This window comes from Nelusetta ayraudi, unplaced genomic scaffold (genome assembly GCF_046127955.1).
Source record: "Nelusetta ayraudi isolate G7.1 ecotype Tasmania unplaced genomic scaffold, CSIRO-AGI_Nayr_v1 ptg000151l, whole genome shotgun sequence".
Taxonomy (NCBI): domain Eukaryota; kingdom Metazoa; phylum Chordata; class Actinopteri; order Tetraodontiformes; family Monacanthidae; genus Nelusetta; species Nelusetta ayraudi.
Genome location: NW_027466201.1, coordinates 1,821,288 through 1,835,932, shown reverse-complemented (window position 1 = coordinate 1,835,932; position 14,645 = coordinate 1,821,288). Strand labels below are relative to the sequence as shown.

Genomic DNA, 14,645 nt, shown 5'->3' with positions numbered 1-14,645 from the left:
AGTGTGAAACATCTGGACGGCGGTTTTTTGAAAGTACCTGCAGCAGTTTCCACCTCATGTTGAGCTGGTCCAGCTGCCTGGAGGCGGTGGAGGACAGCTGGATGTCCAGCGGCGTCAACTCAGCCGAGAGCTCGTTGACGACTCTGACGTCCTGACGTAGCGGGGCCACCTCCTCTCTGAAGACCTGAAGACCAGAGCGGAGAGGCAAGCAGGAGATTCACAAAGATGGCTTTCAACCAGGAGATTCACAAAGTCGGATTTCAAACTACGCAATGCTTTTCCCCTGCACTTACTTATTTTCTCTTTCTTTCGTTTTCTCTACTTTTAAAATTAGCTTTGCATCACAAATTCCTTTTAAAGTAGACCGAACTTCCTTGTGTCACGTAAGTGAGCGGGACATTTCCGCTGATCGCAGTCACATTTTTCAGCAGATCCATGCAAAAAAAAAGAAAGAAAGAAAAATACGCCGCCGCCGGTGTGGATCTTCCAGAGGCGTAATTGGCCGGACCGTCCACGCCGCAGGGAGCCAATCAAGCGAAATGTGAGATGGTGTAACATCCCGTCAAAAAAATGCAACACTGACAATTTCAGTGTCAGGTGCCTTTTTTTTTGTTTTTTTACTTTTTTGGCTCATGCAACCTGCAGCTATTTTGGTGCCGAACCTCTGCGCCTCCTCCGTCCTTTGGGGTCTCTCAGACTTGTCACTCGTCATATTGTTCATTTTATTTTTGGAAGTGTTCTTGCTTTGTCTTGTTTGGCACTTTTTTTCCGGACTTTTTTTTTTTTTAGAGACAGAGAAAGTGCACGTATGTGAGCAGCTGTCAGAGATGACCATGAATCGGGGAGGCGGAAGATCAAATTAATGCTCGGAAGTGTTAAAAAGTTGGGTGAGGATACACAGCTGGGTCCAGGGTGTGTTGCTGCAGGCGCGACGTCCCTTGAATAAAACTACGACTCTTGCTGTGGACAATTTGCAAAATTAAACCCATGAATCACAGCAGGAAAATAAATAAAAAGTTTGGCATTCGCACAGGGTTCCTACAGAGTCGCACACGGGCCGGTGTGGAAGTTCTATTAGGTTTTGCTCGGAAAAGTCGGGTTCATTTGTGTAGGTGTGAACGCGCAATTAAACCCTGAAGAGGGTCCAAGGAGCCAAATTAAAAGATTAAAGTCAACTGAAGGTAGGAAGCGGACGACAACGCAAGGCATTGTGGGAAAAAACGACCGAAACAAACGTACAAACAAAACGTAGCGACTCGCCCTGTATTAACCATGGATGTAGTATAAGAACTGAACTGAATACCGGACTGGCAATATGGCTGCACGATGATTTTTCCCAGTGCCACTCGAGGTATTGCAGCAAAAAAAAAAAAAAACTTTTCCAATAAACCGCAATACAGGAATAAAGGCCTTTAAAACGGCTTACAGGACGACTGTGACCTGAAATGCGATTAATATCAGATCTTTCCATTGTAGATTTTTCAATTCTGGTCTTTTAGTCGTTTAAAAAAAAAAAAGATAAAGGCCAAAAAATCACCAGAATAGAGTTTATTCCCAGCGTGACGTCACAACGTCGTACGTTCTGTGTCTCAGCTTGCTCTGATTGGCGTGTCTGTAAGTGACGTTCCCCAGAATCGTTCTGATTGGCCAAATAGATCATGTGAGTTACAGAGGCATGATGGGAAGGGACACTACTGTGAATGCTCTATGGGCCCATGGATGCAGAAGTCTAAAACTTTTTTGCAACTTCACTGAAATGAATGGGCCGCCATCTTGGACTCCTGGGGGCCTGGTATTAACCAATAGAAGAGCTTTTGTCTTCTCTTCTCCTTCAGTAATCTTAGATGCAGCGCCACCACAGGCGAGGAGGGGAACATGTCCTCTATAAAACCCAGTCGATCAGGCACTATTGGGGTGTGAGAGTGATCGGACGCTCACCCCGGTCTTCTCGATGTGATCCTGCAGGGAGTCGATCAACAGGTCCCCGACGGGCTGCCACGTAACCTTGGCCTCCTCGGCCCGGGTCAGCCTCAGGTCCAGCTGGTCCATGGAGCTCTGCAGCTCCTGGAGGCGCTCCAGGGCCCGCTCCACCTGAGTCTGCCAGCCGCCCACGTGTCCCTTCAGACGCTCCCATCGCTCCCTCACCTCACCCGTCTGCTTGCGGATGGCGCGGGCCAGTCCCCGGGCCTTCTCTTCGGGGGTGAGTTCTGATTAAAGAGGAGAAGGGGGACAAAGAAAATCCAAAGAGATGATGGTAGAAATCAGTTATTCACAGCTGCTCACAAATTTTTGATATAAAGGCTTTATTACAATGTAATAAAATGCTTATTTAAAAAAAAAAAGGCAGACTTTCAAATTAATCAGATTCTTCTGTTTTTTACCTTTCCTTCCCCTTCTCCTCGCTCACCTGGCTAGGCTAGCTAAAGCCGCTAACAGTCTTAGCGGATAAAAAAGTAAAGCAACAAAGCACTTGAATGCGAGCCCATTAGGAGTCGTTCGAAGTCGATGGCGGCGTCACTCTTCCCCCATCCACTCTGTTTAAACAACCACCGCTTCTGATCTCAAATCAGCTTTTTATCTATTTATACAATGAGACGACACTTTGATATCCGTATCAGAGATCACAGACAACAACGCTCGGGATGCTCTCTGAAGTCGAACCACGCCCCTCCCCCGCCCCGACATCCCTCTGGGTCGGTTTAATTATTTACACAGTCGGGGGTTCTGGCGCCGAGAGAAAAAATGTGCTGACTTAACGGAGACTCAGCTGCCGCATCCAGAGACGGAGGGAATGCTGAATGGGTCAATGCATATTTAATTCTTAGGTGCCTGGCAAGAAATTAATACCATGACCGGCTCGCGCTTGTATGAATGGCGCCTCAAGTGCATTGAAACTTAAAAATCGGGGGGGAAAAAACAAAGCCGTGGTGAATCCGTCTGCAGAAGGACGTCATGAATCCGCCTGCAAGCCGTACAATTAAATCCACTGACGGATCGGATCACTTCTTCAGCTGTGGCCTCAGTTTAAATGCAACATTGCGCAACACAGTGCAAGACGTTTCACACATTCATTAGTCACAGCAAGAAGCGAGACGGTCTTTCTGTGTGGAGTTTGCATGTTCTGCCTGCGTCTGCATGGCTAACTCACTTCCAAGTCTCACAGCCACTTCCTGTATTTCATCTTTCATCTCTTCTTTTTCTTCCCTTTGATGAGTCACTTTCTCATCCTTGCCCTCTTGTATCTCCCTGTGGCTTTTTTTCCATCGTGGAATTCGATCGTTTACAAAAATCCATGAAAAATACGAATGGGTGAGGTTTCAAAGTTCTTGTATCGGTGTTTTTGTCTGTTCTATTAAATAATAATAATTGAAAAAAAAACAACAACAAAAAAAAACACGATTAAAGGGGATGAATGGTGTCCAGCAGGAATTTCAGTTTCATATTTTAGAATCAGGCCTTAACAATTTGAAGGCCGAACCCTGCTCCACAGAAAAATGTGTTTGCATGAGCTGCATCATTTTCACATGCACGTCAGTACATCTGGCTCTCTGCAGACATTCTTTCTGTTCCACTTTCCACCAGCAGGCCTCAAGCTTGGGGCGCTCCAGATTTTTTTTTTTGTTTTCCCTCGTTACTTCGCAACGTTTTCATGGAAATGCATGTGGCTGGATGCCAAACTGTAACTATGCTTTGCCTCGAATGCAAACAAATTCAAATCCTGTGAGCTGTTTGCCTCCAGGGGTCGACACAGCCAAGTGATTGGCGTGTTTTGCTTGGCGTTGGTATTTTTCGTCAGATGGCCTTCCTGGTGCTTTGGCAATTGGCTTGGGAGGCAGCATACGGGGGACGCTGTAGCAGCGCTTCCCTGGAGGATTTATTGTTGGTGTGACCTGCCCGGGGACCTAACCCAGGACGCTTCCCAACAGCGTGGCCGAAATGCAAAACTGAAAATATCCGAAATACAAAACAGACACCAACTTACCTGTCTTTGGTTGCAGGTTCTTGCGCGGTTCCCCAGGACCTTCGATTGGCTGGTCTGCAAGGAACGTCCGTGCTTGATCCAGAGTACTGACCACCAAGTGTTCACGGTCCTTCAGCTCAGACCGTATCGCCTGCAAGACAGCAAGAGGCTGCAGGTAAACATGGAGAATCCGTCTGGAAAATCTGATGCACAAACCTCCATCTTGATCGCAATCAGTGCTAATAATCCTGATAGGATTTGTTTCTTTTTCTTATCAAGAGAAGACATGTTTTGGCAAATGAGATTTTACAGAAAAAAGTGGGGTACGAATGCTTTTACTCTGCAAATATGTACACGCTTCAGTGCGTCCTCATCTTTTCCCCTTCAGAGAACTCCAAACGAACCAGCCTCACTGTATGCGAACAAGGTTAAGCCTCTCCGTTGCTGCTCCTCCAAAGATGACAAATTAAACTTTTCAACCAGATTTGACATTTTATTTATGACTCTTTTCTGATGGAAATTCACAAGCGCAACCTTAAAAAAAAAAATTAAAAAAAGGACACCAGATGCTGGAAGGATTCAGGTCACGCTTCGCCAAAACAAGAGCAAAGCAGGGGAGAGCCCAACAAAGCAACACGTCTTGTTGGCACCTCTCTGTTATTATAAGGAAGGCAGGTCTGAAAGGAAGAGAGCAGAGCGATGCTCGCAGCGCCGGCAGGAAGTGAAAGATCCGAGGGCAGAGCGTTCGACGGAAGGCAGGGGCGAGGGGTCATTTCCTGGGGGTTCGGTGTGAAATTAGCTGAGCGGTCCGCTGAATGAAGTCAGTTCCAAGGCACCATGACCCCTCGCAGGCGTTATCATTTACAGGGGCTGGCCAGGGACGCCAGACTTCCTGGCCATGTTCTTATCGCTCCGGATGAGACGTGTGGACATTTGGCGAGCGCACATTTCCAGACACAAGAGGCTGAGGGCTCACACATTAAATTAAAGCCCACCTAACCCGAACTTATGTCGCCCGGCCGACTCCGGCAGAGCTCGCTGGAGGAGGGTGGCGGCGAAGCGCCGGAGTGAGCGAGCGAGCGTAGCGTGTCACTGTTTAATTACTGGTGCTAGGCTGTAAGCGCGACGCCCGCGGGACGTCATTGCTTATCGGAGTGTGTGATTGCTTTGTGACGAGGCCTTGTAAGTATAAGGAGCTCTGAGGTGAGTAGATTAGATGGGTAGAGCCGCTTTTGATGAAGGCCGGCGCGCTCGCTGTGGAAACAGTGCAGGGTTGCAAAAAAAAGAGAAAAAAATGGCGATGCAAACATTTTTGCTTTTGAAGCCGCGTTCTCAATCCCGGCTGACTGACGGGTGCTGGGATCTTAACTAGAGCGCAGAGTGAGGAAATGAGTGGGGAGGGAACAGTGGAGGATGCTGGTCTGCATTCACTACTTGCTTATTCCAAAAAGGAGGAAGCAGAGGAAAAGAAGATCCAACACAAGATCTAACACTATGTTTACATGCGCAAATTTCTCCAATCCCATTTTAAACCTTGGCTGATCGTAAATTCTAAATCCAGTTTACATGGACACTAAAAAAGATGATCCGATCATGATGTGCACATACATGCACTGGACTTGTCTAATCTTCCAGAGATTTTAGTAGAAGAAGAAGCTGTACTTCCACCTGTGCTGTAGACAAACTCTTTGTGCTCCTCACATTTCATTTTCCTCCCCTCTGGCACAGTGCCTGTTAATGTTTTTCTTTTTTTTCTTTTTTTTTTTAAATATGGACATTCATCGTGTGTTTAAATGCGGAAACGTGTTACGCTGACGTAGCACACATGCGCAGTGGGGATAATTTTCCCCCAACCAGGAGGACAGGATCCGAATGGGTGTGTATATGGACGCCAATGGGAAAAATGATTGCATATGCTGATGACGATCGCGTATGCATATCGCATACGCATAAACCACCTCTCTCTTTCAGGTATGAAATTTCTTTCCGAATGGACTGGATCGGACCAGAATCTTCCGATTGACGTGTTTACATGAAGCATTTTTAATCTGATTGGGCCTTTATTCCGATTATTTATGTAGATGTAAACATAGCTACTGTTTGGCTCTTGGAAAAATGATGCATATCCTGTCATTTCAGTTTAACCTGATCATGGTTCACGAGACAATTTATTTAAAAAAAACAAAAAAAAAACAGCTGGCTGGTGCCAATTTCAGGTTTGAATTCTTGGCAATCCAATTTGCAAAGCTTAAATCTCAATTATTTTTTCAAGCCCTCATGAACAGAGGGCAATTGCGATTATGAGTCTGTGGAATGAATGAATGCATAAGTTTGTGGTCGAACAGCTGCAGTTCTACCAGAACTGGGCACTGAACATTTCCTCATTAAGGCAGAGCAAAGAACAGCACTGGAGGTTCTTTTTCCCCTCCATTACAGCTGACTTGCTTCGACCAAAGTTTAATTAAATTCAGTGGAACAATCACGACGTGCCACTGGACAGCAGAGCACATCAACTGCCACCCTTCGCAACAATAGGAAGCCCCGGTACGTGACTACCCAGCCTCGATAAGAATGAAGAATTCAGTTTGCCGGCAACCGAATGGGACAGACACAAGTTTGGCCCAATCGCATTTCAATGGGCTCTTTCCCAGACAGACGCGCAGAAGAATTGAATTGGCTTTTGGATGCGCGCGCTGCCCTTTTCAAAGCGAGGCGGCCGCGGCTCTGAGAGCCCGTTTTAGCCCTCATGTATTCACAGGTTTCCCCCCCTTATACCCGCCGCGGCAGCCTCATTCTGAATCACCTCGCCTAATTAAATCACCTCGGCTAATAAATGGTTTGCTCCGTTCCAATGATTTCCTCCCGGCTCGATGGGGAGAATTATAATAGGCAGGTAGATCAGAGGCAGGGTACGCTGAGAGATAGGAGCTTAATGAGCGGTGACTGAGGTGGAGGAGGCGAGGAGGAAAGGAAGAAAGGACGGGTGCAGGCAGGTGATAAGAAATACAGAGCGAGGCTGAGCCACAGAGACGGCCAGAGCCGGGAGCCCCATTCTTTTATTTCAACCTGCTTGTCTTGTTATTAACCGTCCTCTGCAATAAAAAAAAACAATGTCTATGATGGCCGTGTTCCTCCAAATATCATCTTTCAGAGGCTCAAAGGAGACGGACAAATCCACACGAGGTGGTAACAACGCAGACGCAAGTGGTGCCAAGTAATCCCCCCCCAACCACCGTCCCTGTCTGTCATCCAGCCACTGGTTCCTGCTGTCAGAGAGACATCTCCACCAAAGACCCTTTTACCCCTGACACTCTCTTTCACGTAGCCCCCCTCCATCCCACTCCCCCCCCGGGGAGTGCCGACATTATTAGTGTCGTGAGGGGGGTCGCCGGAGGGAGCAATAGAGGTAAATATCAAAAGGCAGGCGGTGCTTTTTCCGCGGGAAGCTCCTCATAAAACGCAGTTCCCACCGGGGAGCCCTTGTGAGCGATAAGACGCAATGAAAGAGGGCAGGCTAGGTCCTTCTTCTCCTTTTAATAGTTTATAGCAACGCCGCGTTATTGTATGGGTGGGGGGGGGGGGGTCCTCTGATTTGCAAGGACGTGAGGATGAAAGGACGACTCACGGAATTTATCTAGCGGGAAAACGAGCAACCTTGGTTTGGGTCTGTGCAGGTGTGCAGGTTTATACCGCAAAGCTCACTTTTCAAATTGGGTTGTGCGCTGGCGGTGGGCTAGATTGCATCACCACACATCTCGTCCCAGAACCTGGCCGAGTAGCCCTCTTTCCACCGCTAAAAGCCCGCTATCGTAGCCTCCGCTGCACCGGCGCGGTGCCACCGCCACCCCCATCACATCAAATAAGCCTCTTCAAAGGGACCACCAAAATACACGCACACAAGCCCCAACAGAGAGACTTTATGGGGCATTACAATGGCTCATCAGAAAGTGGAGAAAGTGCTGATGCCTCACTTCTGCCTCAAGAAATAAAAACAAAAAAAACGGAAAAATACAGAAGTTTTGCGAACCTCTGTGCTGTTAGACAAACTGTATTTCTGCAACTCTTTGTAGCAACAAAAGACAATAACGGCTGCTGTTCCTTCTTCTTTTCCTTTTGATTGTCGCCTTCGGGGGTCGTCGCAAAAAATCGTACGGAAATGATTTGCACTTTTAATTTAGTCGAGGGTTTTTCATGCCCTCCGTGACACCTGCCTTTGCTTTTATCCAGAATTTTGGACCAGCAATAGGAGGACTGTGGTCTGTGCTCTCTCCTTGATGCTGCATTATGGTGTGACCAGGCCAGAGACTGAACCCCAGACTTCCCAGTGTCAGGACAGACAGCCTTCTATTGAACAATGTGGCTGTTGTGACATTCACTGAGGTGAAGAATAGCAATACTTCCTGCTTCTGCCCTCTATTCATCTTTAATGACGTCACATTAATGATTTCAGATTCTGCGTAGATGTCCTCAGTTAACTCCTGTTAACTGTCTGTTTTTCAGACAGTGTGTGCAAAAAAAAGGAAATCATCCCTTTGTGATGTCATAAAGGGACACCAGTACCACCAGCCACCTGATTGTTGTAGTCCTCTTCCAAACAGGTGGACGGTACCCCAAAGCAGCAGTTTTTAGCTTTCCTGCAGATCGATACAGGTTTGTTTTTACTTTTGGATGATTAATTGAGAGAAGCTGCTCCACCGGAGTCGGGGACGAAAAATAAAGATCTGAAAAGGGGCTTAAACTGGACTATTGAGTTTAACATAAAAAACTGCTGCAGGGTGTAAATGGAGTTTTGCTGCCAAGCAATTACAGGGACTAAGTTTAGAAAGCATCCGATGGGAAATAAAGCCAACAACACTGCAGACATAAGAGTCTTTTGTTTGAACCAAAACTTTTAGGGGAGACCTAAAATGACCTACAGGAAAATATTTTTCTCCATAGTTAGTTTAGACATATTTTTCCATTGCGTTTCCTGTAAAAACAAAAAAACAAAAACAAACAAAGATGTTAACTAAATAGATGGCTAAATATGTTGCTTGCTGGCTATCTATACAGCTTTCCTGATCAATAATAGTGCAAGTGCAAGTACATTTTTGCCCCACAAAAATCTATCATAATTTGCATGTGTTTGGGAGATAGAATTGGGGGAGAAGATGCATTGGTTTACCATTACTACAAAACAAACATAGCAATCTTAACTCTGGAGTGGTGAGACTGCTATATTTACACATGCAGCACTAAGCCACAGCAAACCTTCAAGGACGCATCCACCACATGCTCCAAGTCCTTGATGATACATTTGGGATGAAGGAGTAACTTTTTTTCTTTTTTGTTTTCGGTCTGCGCAGGTACCTGGGGGACGGATGTGGTTCTGTGGAAGCTGAGTGCTTCACTCCGTTCTGTTTGGAGCTGCCAGGTACTTACGGTCGGTTTTGACAGCTGGCAATGAGGCTGACAGTAAATTCCCCCGGCCTCAAAGCACAACAATAAGCCGAGAGGCACAAAAAGGCTTTGTACACTTTAGAGGGTGCTTTCTGTTTTCCTGACTGCGAGCGAAACCGCCCACATATTTATTCAAGGGAAACGTATTAATTATGTCAGCGCTGCTGTAGCGTGTTTTTACCTGACCTGAAGTTAGACACTGACTGAATCTGAATCTGAATCTGACTGTACATTAAGACTGACAGAGTCATCGTGACGTTACCCACTGGTTTGCGAATGCTTGTTCGGAAACCTTGAGATTGGATTCACGGTCTTGTGGTACTGGTCCATTTTGAAAAATAGAGGATTACACATTTAGATGTGTGGGTGGTACAAGGGGTGAGGAATGGGTAAGTTGAGCACAGTTGGCTAATAAATTTTAGCCGTACCCACCCACAACTACAAATTTTCGGAATTTGTATTTAAAATTAAAACTTAATTATTTATTTTAAAACCAGAGACTAAGTCCAACAAAACAAGTGAACCAGTTTTCTAAAGCTAAGAATTTAGGGTTCCTTTATGAATTGACAGTCATGCATTTTTAGTCTTTTTGAAACCAACTTTGCCGGCCCCCGCTGGCCAAATGATAGAATGCAGGTTTTAGGCACTTCCGCGTTAGCCTCCTTTCTGAGACCGGAGGCTCCGTCCATCCATGCTCGCCTCGGTTTCAGCCAAACTCTACTGAAGTCCGACACCGTCATGGAATCACTACCGGAACACAGAAACCCGAGGCAGACAGAAACAATTAAAAGTTTTTTGTCTGCCGGTCCCACTTCTCGAAAGAGATAAGCCGAAGTCCAGCCGGGCTCTCTAATCGGTCTCATTCTCTCTCCCGCGTCCCGTTGGCTCAGGTGCGACGCGGCGCTATCAATCACGCCCCTTTAGCCGGCCGAGACGGGTTCTGTTCATCATCCACGCTTCAGACGGCGGGCCGATTCACGCCGCTTAAACGTATTGAGCCTCCGTTAGCCGCCGAGGGGAAACAAATGACCGTTTAAATAGATCTACGCACTCTTGCCTTTTCACCTGCGCGCAATAAAAACCGGCATGGGCGGCGGGGGGGGGGGGCATCAGTGTGTGAGGTGTAAAGCAGGCAGCTACATGTAAATAAGTCCGCTGTTGCTGTTTCCTTTAAGGACCGGAGCGATAAGTTTAATCAGCTGCTGGTGCTGAAAGGGCCCCATTTTTTTTTATTGGATTACCGAATGTGCAATTAATCAAGACGATAGCACTTTTCTTCCCTCGGTGGGCTCCCGAATAAATGTCTACTTTAGGACAACAGCTGCATATGCATAACCCCGGAAAATCAAAACAAACTAACAAAAGAAAAAGTGTCAGAAACTTCACTGGTATTCTTTTTTTTCTTTTTTTTTGTCACTGAGCTCCTTCACGCTCTTCCAATCCGCTCCCTTCGCCTCGTATCTACACCTCATTGTGCTGCCGTGTGCAGTTTTCTGCCCATCACATCTTTCCCTCTGATATCCGTCTTCCCCTTCTGATTCCACAATAACAGCGATATCACTTTCCCCCTCTGTCGGGATAAGTGGCTTTGCGGCCCTCCTTTATCTCCGCACCACCCCTCCGAAAAAAACGAAATACCAGGGAGGGAAAACGTCGGGTTTGCACCCCACTTATCCATCTTAAGCCGGGGCCGCCCCACGCCGTGGCTGGAGTCTACATATACAGTACGAGAGCTCAAGGGATCTAGCCGCGCCTCTTCCTGTGTGTTACTCCAGGTAGGGAATGAAGCCAAACATTTTTTTTTTTTTGGAGAGAGAGAAAGAGCTGTGGCTTTTTATCCAGCACGCCCCGCTGTTTCTCATGAGTAGGGGGCAAGACCTCTAGGCCAGTCTGAGAATAAAGAGGAGGAAGAGGAGAAGGAGAAGGAGGAGGAGGAGGAGGGGCAAAACAAGAGTGAAAGTAACCAGATTCGCTGCCTCGCTGCAGCTCGACTCGTCGCACCGGCGAAGACGCGGCTTTGCATCCCCCCGTTGGCCCGATCTCATAAAACATACACGGCATACCTAACGAGATAGATGTCGAGTTTGCTCACGTGGTACGAAAAGCACTCCCTCTGAGCCGGTCTACGCGTATAAACAGAATCAGAAGGGCTCGTGTTGGGATCCAGCGGTTTGAAAGTGGGCACCGCCGGGAGGAAGCTCTCAGTTTTGATTTGCGCGCAGTGGCGGCATGATTGAGTTTTGGCTTAACGGGTTGGATTTTTCCAGGCGAAGGGGGCTCACGGATTCCTTCAGGACCGCCAACATCCAATCACAAACGTGTTGGTTGTTAAGCAACACAAACATCCACACAAGATTTTTTTTTTTTTTTAATAATTTCTACTAGATTCAAGAAGTACGACTGGTTGAAAGGAAGGTCAACCAAGGAGAAAATTCCTCGGCCAGCCTGCTGATCCAGTGACTCATCCCTTATCCAAATGACCTGGTTGGATCTGCGGCAGTTTTCTCTTCTGCCGGACACGGAAAACTCTGCGGCACCATCTTTAACCACAGCGGGTACATTTCCATGAACCTGAGGTGCTACTGGTCCTTATAAAGAGACGGCCAAGAAGCCAGATATTGAGTATTGGACTCAACTGGCAGACAACTTGGCAGAGCTCCCCATCCACTCCCACTTACTTTCCTCCTTTCTTTTTTTTCAATAAATAATGCATTGGCTTCAGCGGAGAAGTCACATGACAATGAGAGTGGCTGCGCATTCTGAAGCTTCCCGACAACAGAATATTCACCTCCTCGTACATCAGGCGGTTTTTGCGATTGCGATTATTTCGCAAAAAAAAAACAACTACTCAGACATAATCAGTTTGGCTTTCAAAATTATGACCTCTCATAAATCGTTAAGAGTTCATTTGGAAGGCATGAGAGTGGCCGAGAAATTGATTCTCTGCCCATGCGAGGAGCCCAGCGTGGTCAGAGCAGTCGATGGGTTGACGCCTTTTCATCTACTGCCTTGAATTTGAGAAAACTCGTGTTTGAAGACGGAGACAAGACGGAGACAAGTGGTATTTGCAATTTGGTGTCTCGGTATGATGTGTTTTAGAAATAAATTTTTCTATTGACTTTTAGAAGAAAAATACTTTGAATGTTCTCGCCTGAAAAAACACTTTTCATTTTTGATTCTTCCTTTGGAAACCAGCTGTGTCTTCGTTCAATTGCTCACTTCATCTTAAAACGAAGCCTGCGGTTGTGTGGCTGTATTTATTTTTTTTTTTTCCCCGTGCTCGTCCCCCGGCCCTCTTACAACTCTATTATTTTGTCAAAAAGCTAAATAGCCGAGCGACGAGATGGGCTGCGGAAAAATGCATTAGGACGTCAAAGGCAACATTAACAGTGGCGCCGGCCAGTGGGCTGAGAGCAAACACGAGCCTTGGGGGCGAGTTATTCATCTGAAAGCTATTCCACATTAACGCAGTACAACAATAACCTGTGGTTACAATAAATAACGGCGCGGGGGACAGCGGCGACAAAGATGACAACAGCGTATATGGACCAGCGCCATAACGGAAGTGATAGCTTGTTAGGATAAGTAATGGCACCAACGGAGGGCAGCAAAAAACACGAAATTGTACAATAACAAAATGCAAAGCTGCCGATATGTTTAACAGTGGTGTTTGTTTTGTTTCTTTGAGTGGGATGATTTTACAGCAATTACTGTGCTTTCAGCCCGACAGCAGGGTTGCATATTCTGCATTCAGCAGCCTCACCAGCTCCATTTGGGAATAAAAACTGATGCAATTCTTGGTATAAATACAGCATGTTCACCCCAGCCAGTGTCGGACAGAACCTCATCCAATGATGTTTGGATCAGTGTGAAAATGGCAGCGTAGGTGCTCATGATGAAAACAAATATTATTTCAGGATTTCAGTTCCGCCGTCCCTGGAAACGGCAGCACACGGCCGCGATGTGCCAGTTTGCGGAGCAACTGGTTCGGTTGCTGGGAACAGCTTCCAGCTGCTAACCAAGCATGAAGGTTGAGGTTAGATTTGTGACTTAGAACATAGCAGAGCAGTTTTATTTTAATTTTTTACGCTAGAAAATTCGTACGAAAATTCCTAAGAAAATTATGAAAATTCTTTGAAGATCGGAAAAGCAAGAAGAAAGGAATTGAAAGAGAATTTATAGACCCCATGTGAAAATCTTTGTAGGGAAAAATGCTCTTTTACGTGCTCAAAAAAATTAAAGTGAGGCTTCTAGTTACATACGAGGCTAAGCTACTAAGCTAAAGCTTGTAATGGAAGTTGGGAGCTTGCAGGACGCACCGTGCAGTAGTTCTGCTGCTGCAGCAGAGTCGGGACGTCTCCACCCAGGGGCATCTGCTTGGCCAGCTCCTCGTCCTTCGAGCAGATCCACCTCCACAGCTCCTCCAGGAGGCCCAGCAGACGGGACCATCGCTCCGCACTCGCCTCCAGGTGGGCCCTGCCGCCAGACGCCATCAGCCAAAGTGTTATTGTACCGCTGGCAGCTCTCACAGGTGGCACTCCTGCTTTTTTTTTTGTGTGTGTTTTTTATAGTTCCTGTAAAACCCTCTCAAACACAGTAACAATTCTTTTCACTTTAAATTTGCACTCTGGTGACATTTTCTCATCCACCTAACCGCTCACGAATGTCCCTGTTCCAGGGCAACTCGACACAACATGCGCGGTACAGACGAACTTTGATTTTATTTTGTCGTTTCCTTGTGGAGTCCGTGGTTATTCCCTCCATCCGTGAACCTCAAAATTGGTTTAACGGATTAGAAAATGTCACCAGCGCCTCCGTTGGGCAAATGGGTGTAATTTCAATTTCCGCTGCGTTATCCCTTTAGACCAAGCTCGATAAAAAGGACTGCAAACCAAACTGGGGCCAAGCACAGCCTTTAAATCCAGAGCATGAAACCACCACCCACGAGAAAGTCTTCAGAAACTGGGTCAGTGACCAGTCGGGGAATATTAGTAGCCTTTTGGAATTGAATTGATGAGACTCATTCAGCGTGAAAACATCTTTCTTTTTTAGCTGTTGTTGCTGCTCAGTGTGTGGGTTGCAGCACGCGCAGGGAACGTGTCAACAATCACAGCTTTGTTTTTCTCTCTCTCCACATCCTTCAGGCATAATGTGTCCGAGGCCTCCAATCACAGCTACAATAATTACAATAAAGGCACAGTGGCCTGAGTACAATCAGCAAACAGCTCTTGACCTTCAATTCGTC

At 46.6% G+C, this 14,645-nt stretch overlaps 1 protein-coding gene across 10 annotated transcripts in view; it reads right to left on the bottom strand.

The window, feature by feature from the left end:
* Window positions 1–14,645, bottom strand: part of utrn (utrophin) — a 174,958-nt gene that overhangs the window by 54,505 nt on the left and 105,808 nt on the right. For all 10 annotated transcript variants that reach the window (XM_076013511.1, XM_076013516.1, XM_076013512.1 and 7 more), the window contains 4 exons: window positions 13,720–13,876; window positions 3,983–4,112; window positions 1,939–2,207; window positions 38–184 (listed from right to left, as the gene is read on the bottom strand). In XM_076013511.1, coding sequence (XP_075869626.1) covers window positions 38–184; window positions 1,939–2,207; window positions 3,983–4,112; window positions 13,720–13,876 — 703 coding nt within the window. The remainder of the gene's footprint in view (window positions 1–37; window positions 185–1,938; window positions 2,208–3,982; window positions 4,113–13,719; window positions 13,877–14,645) is intronic.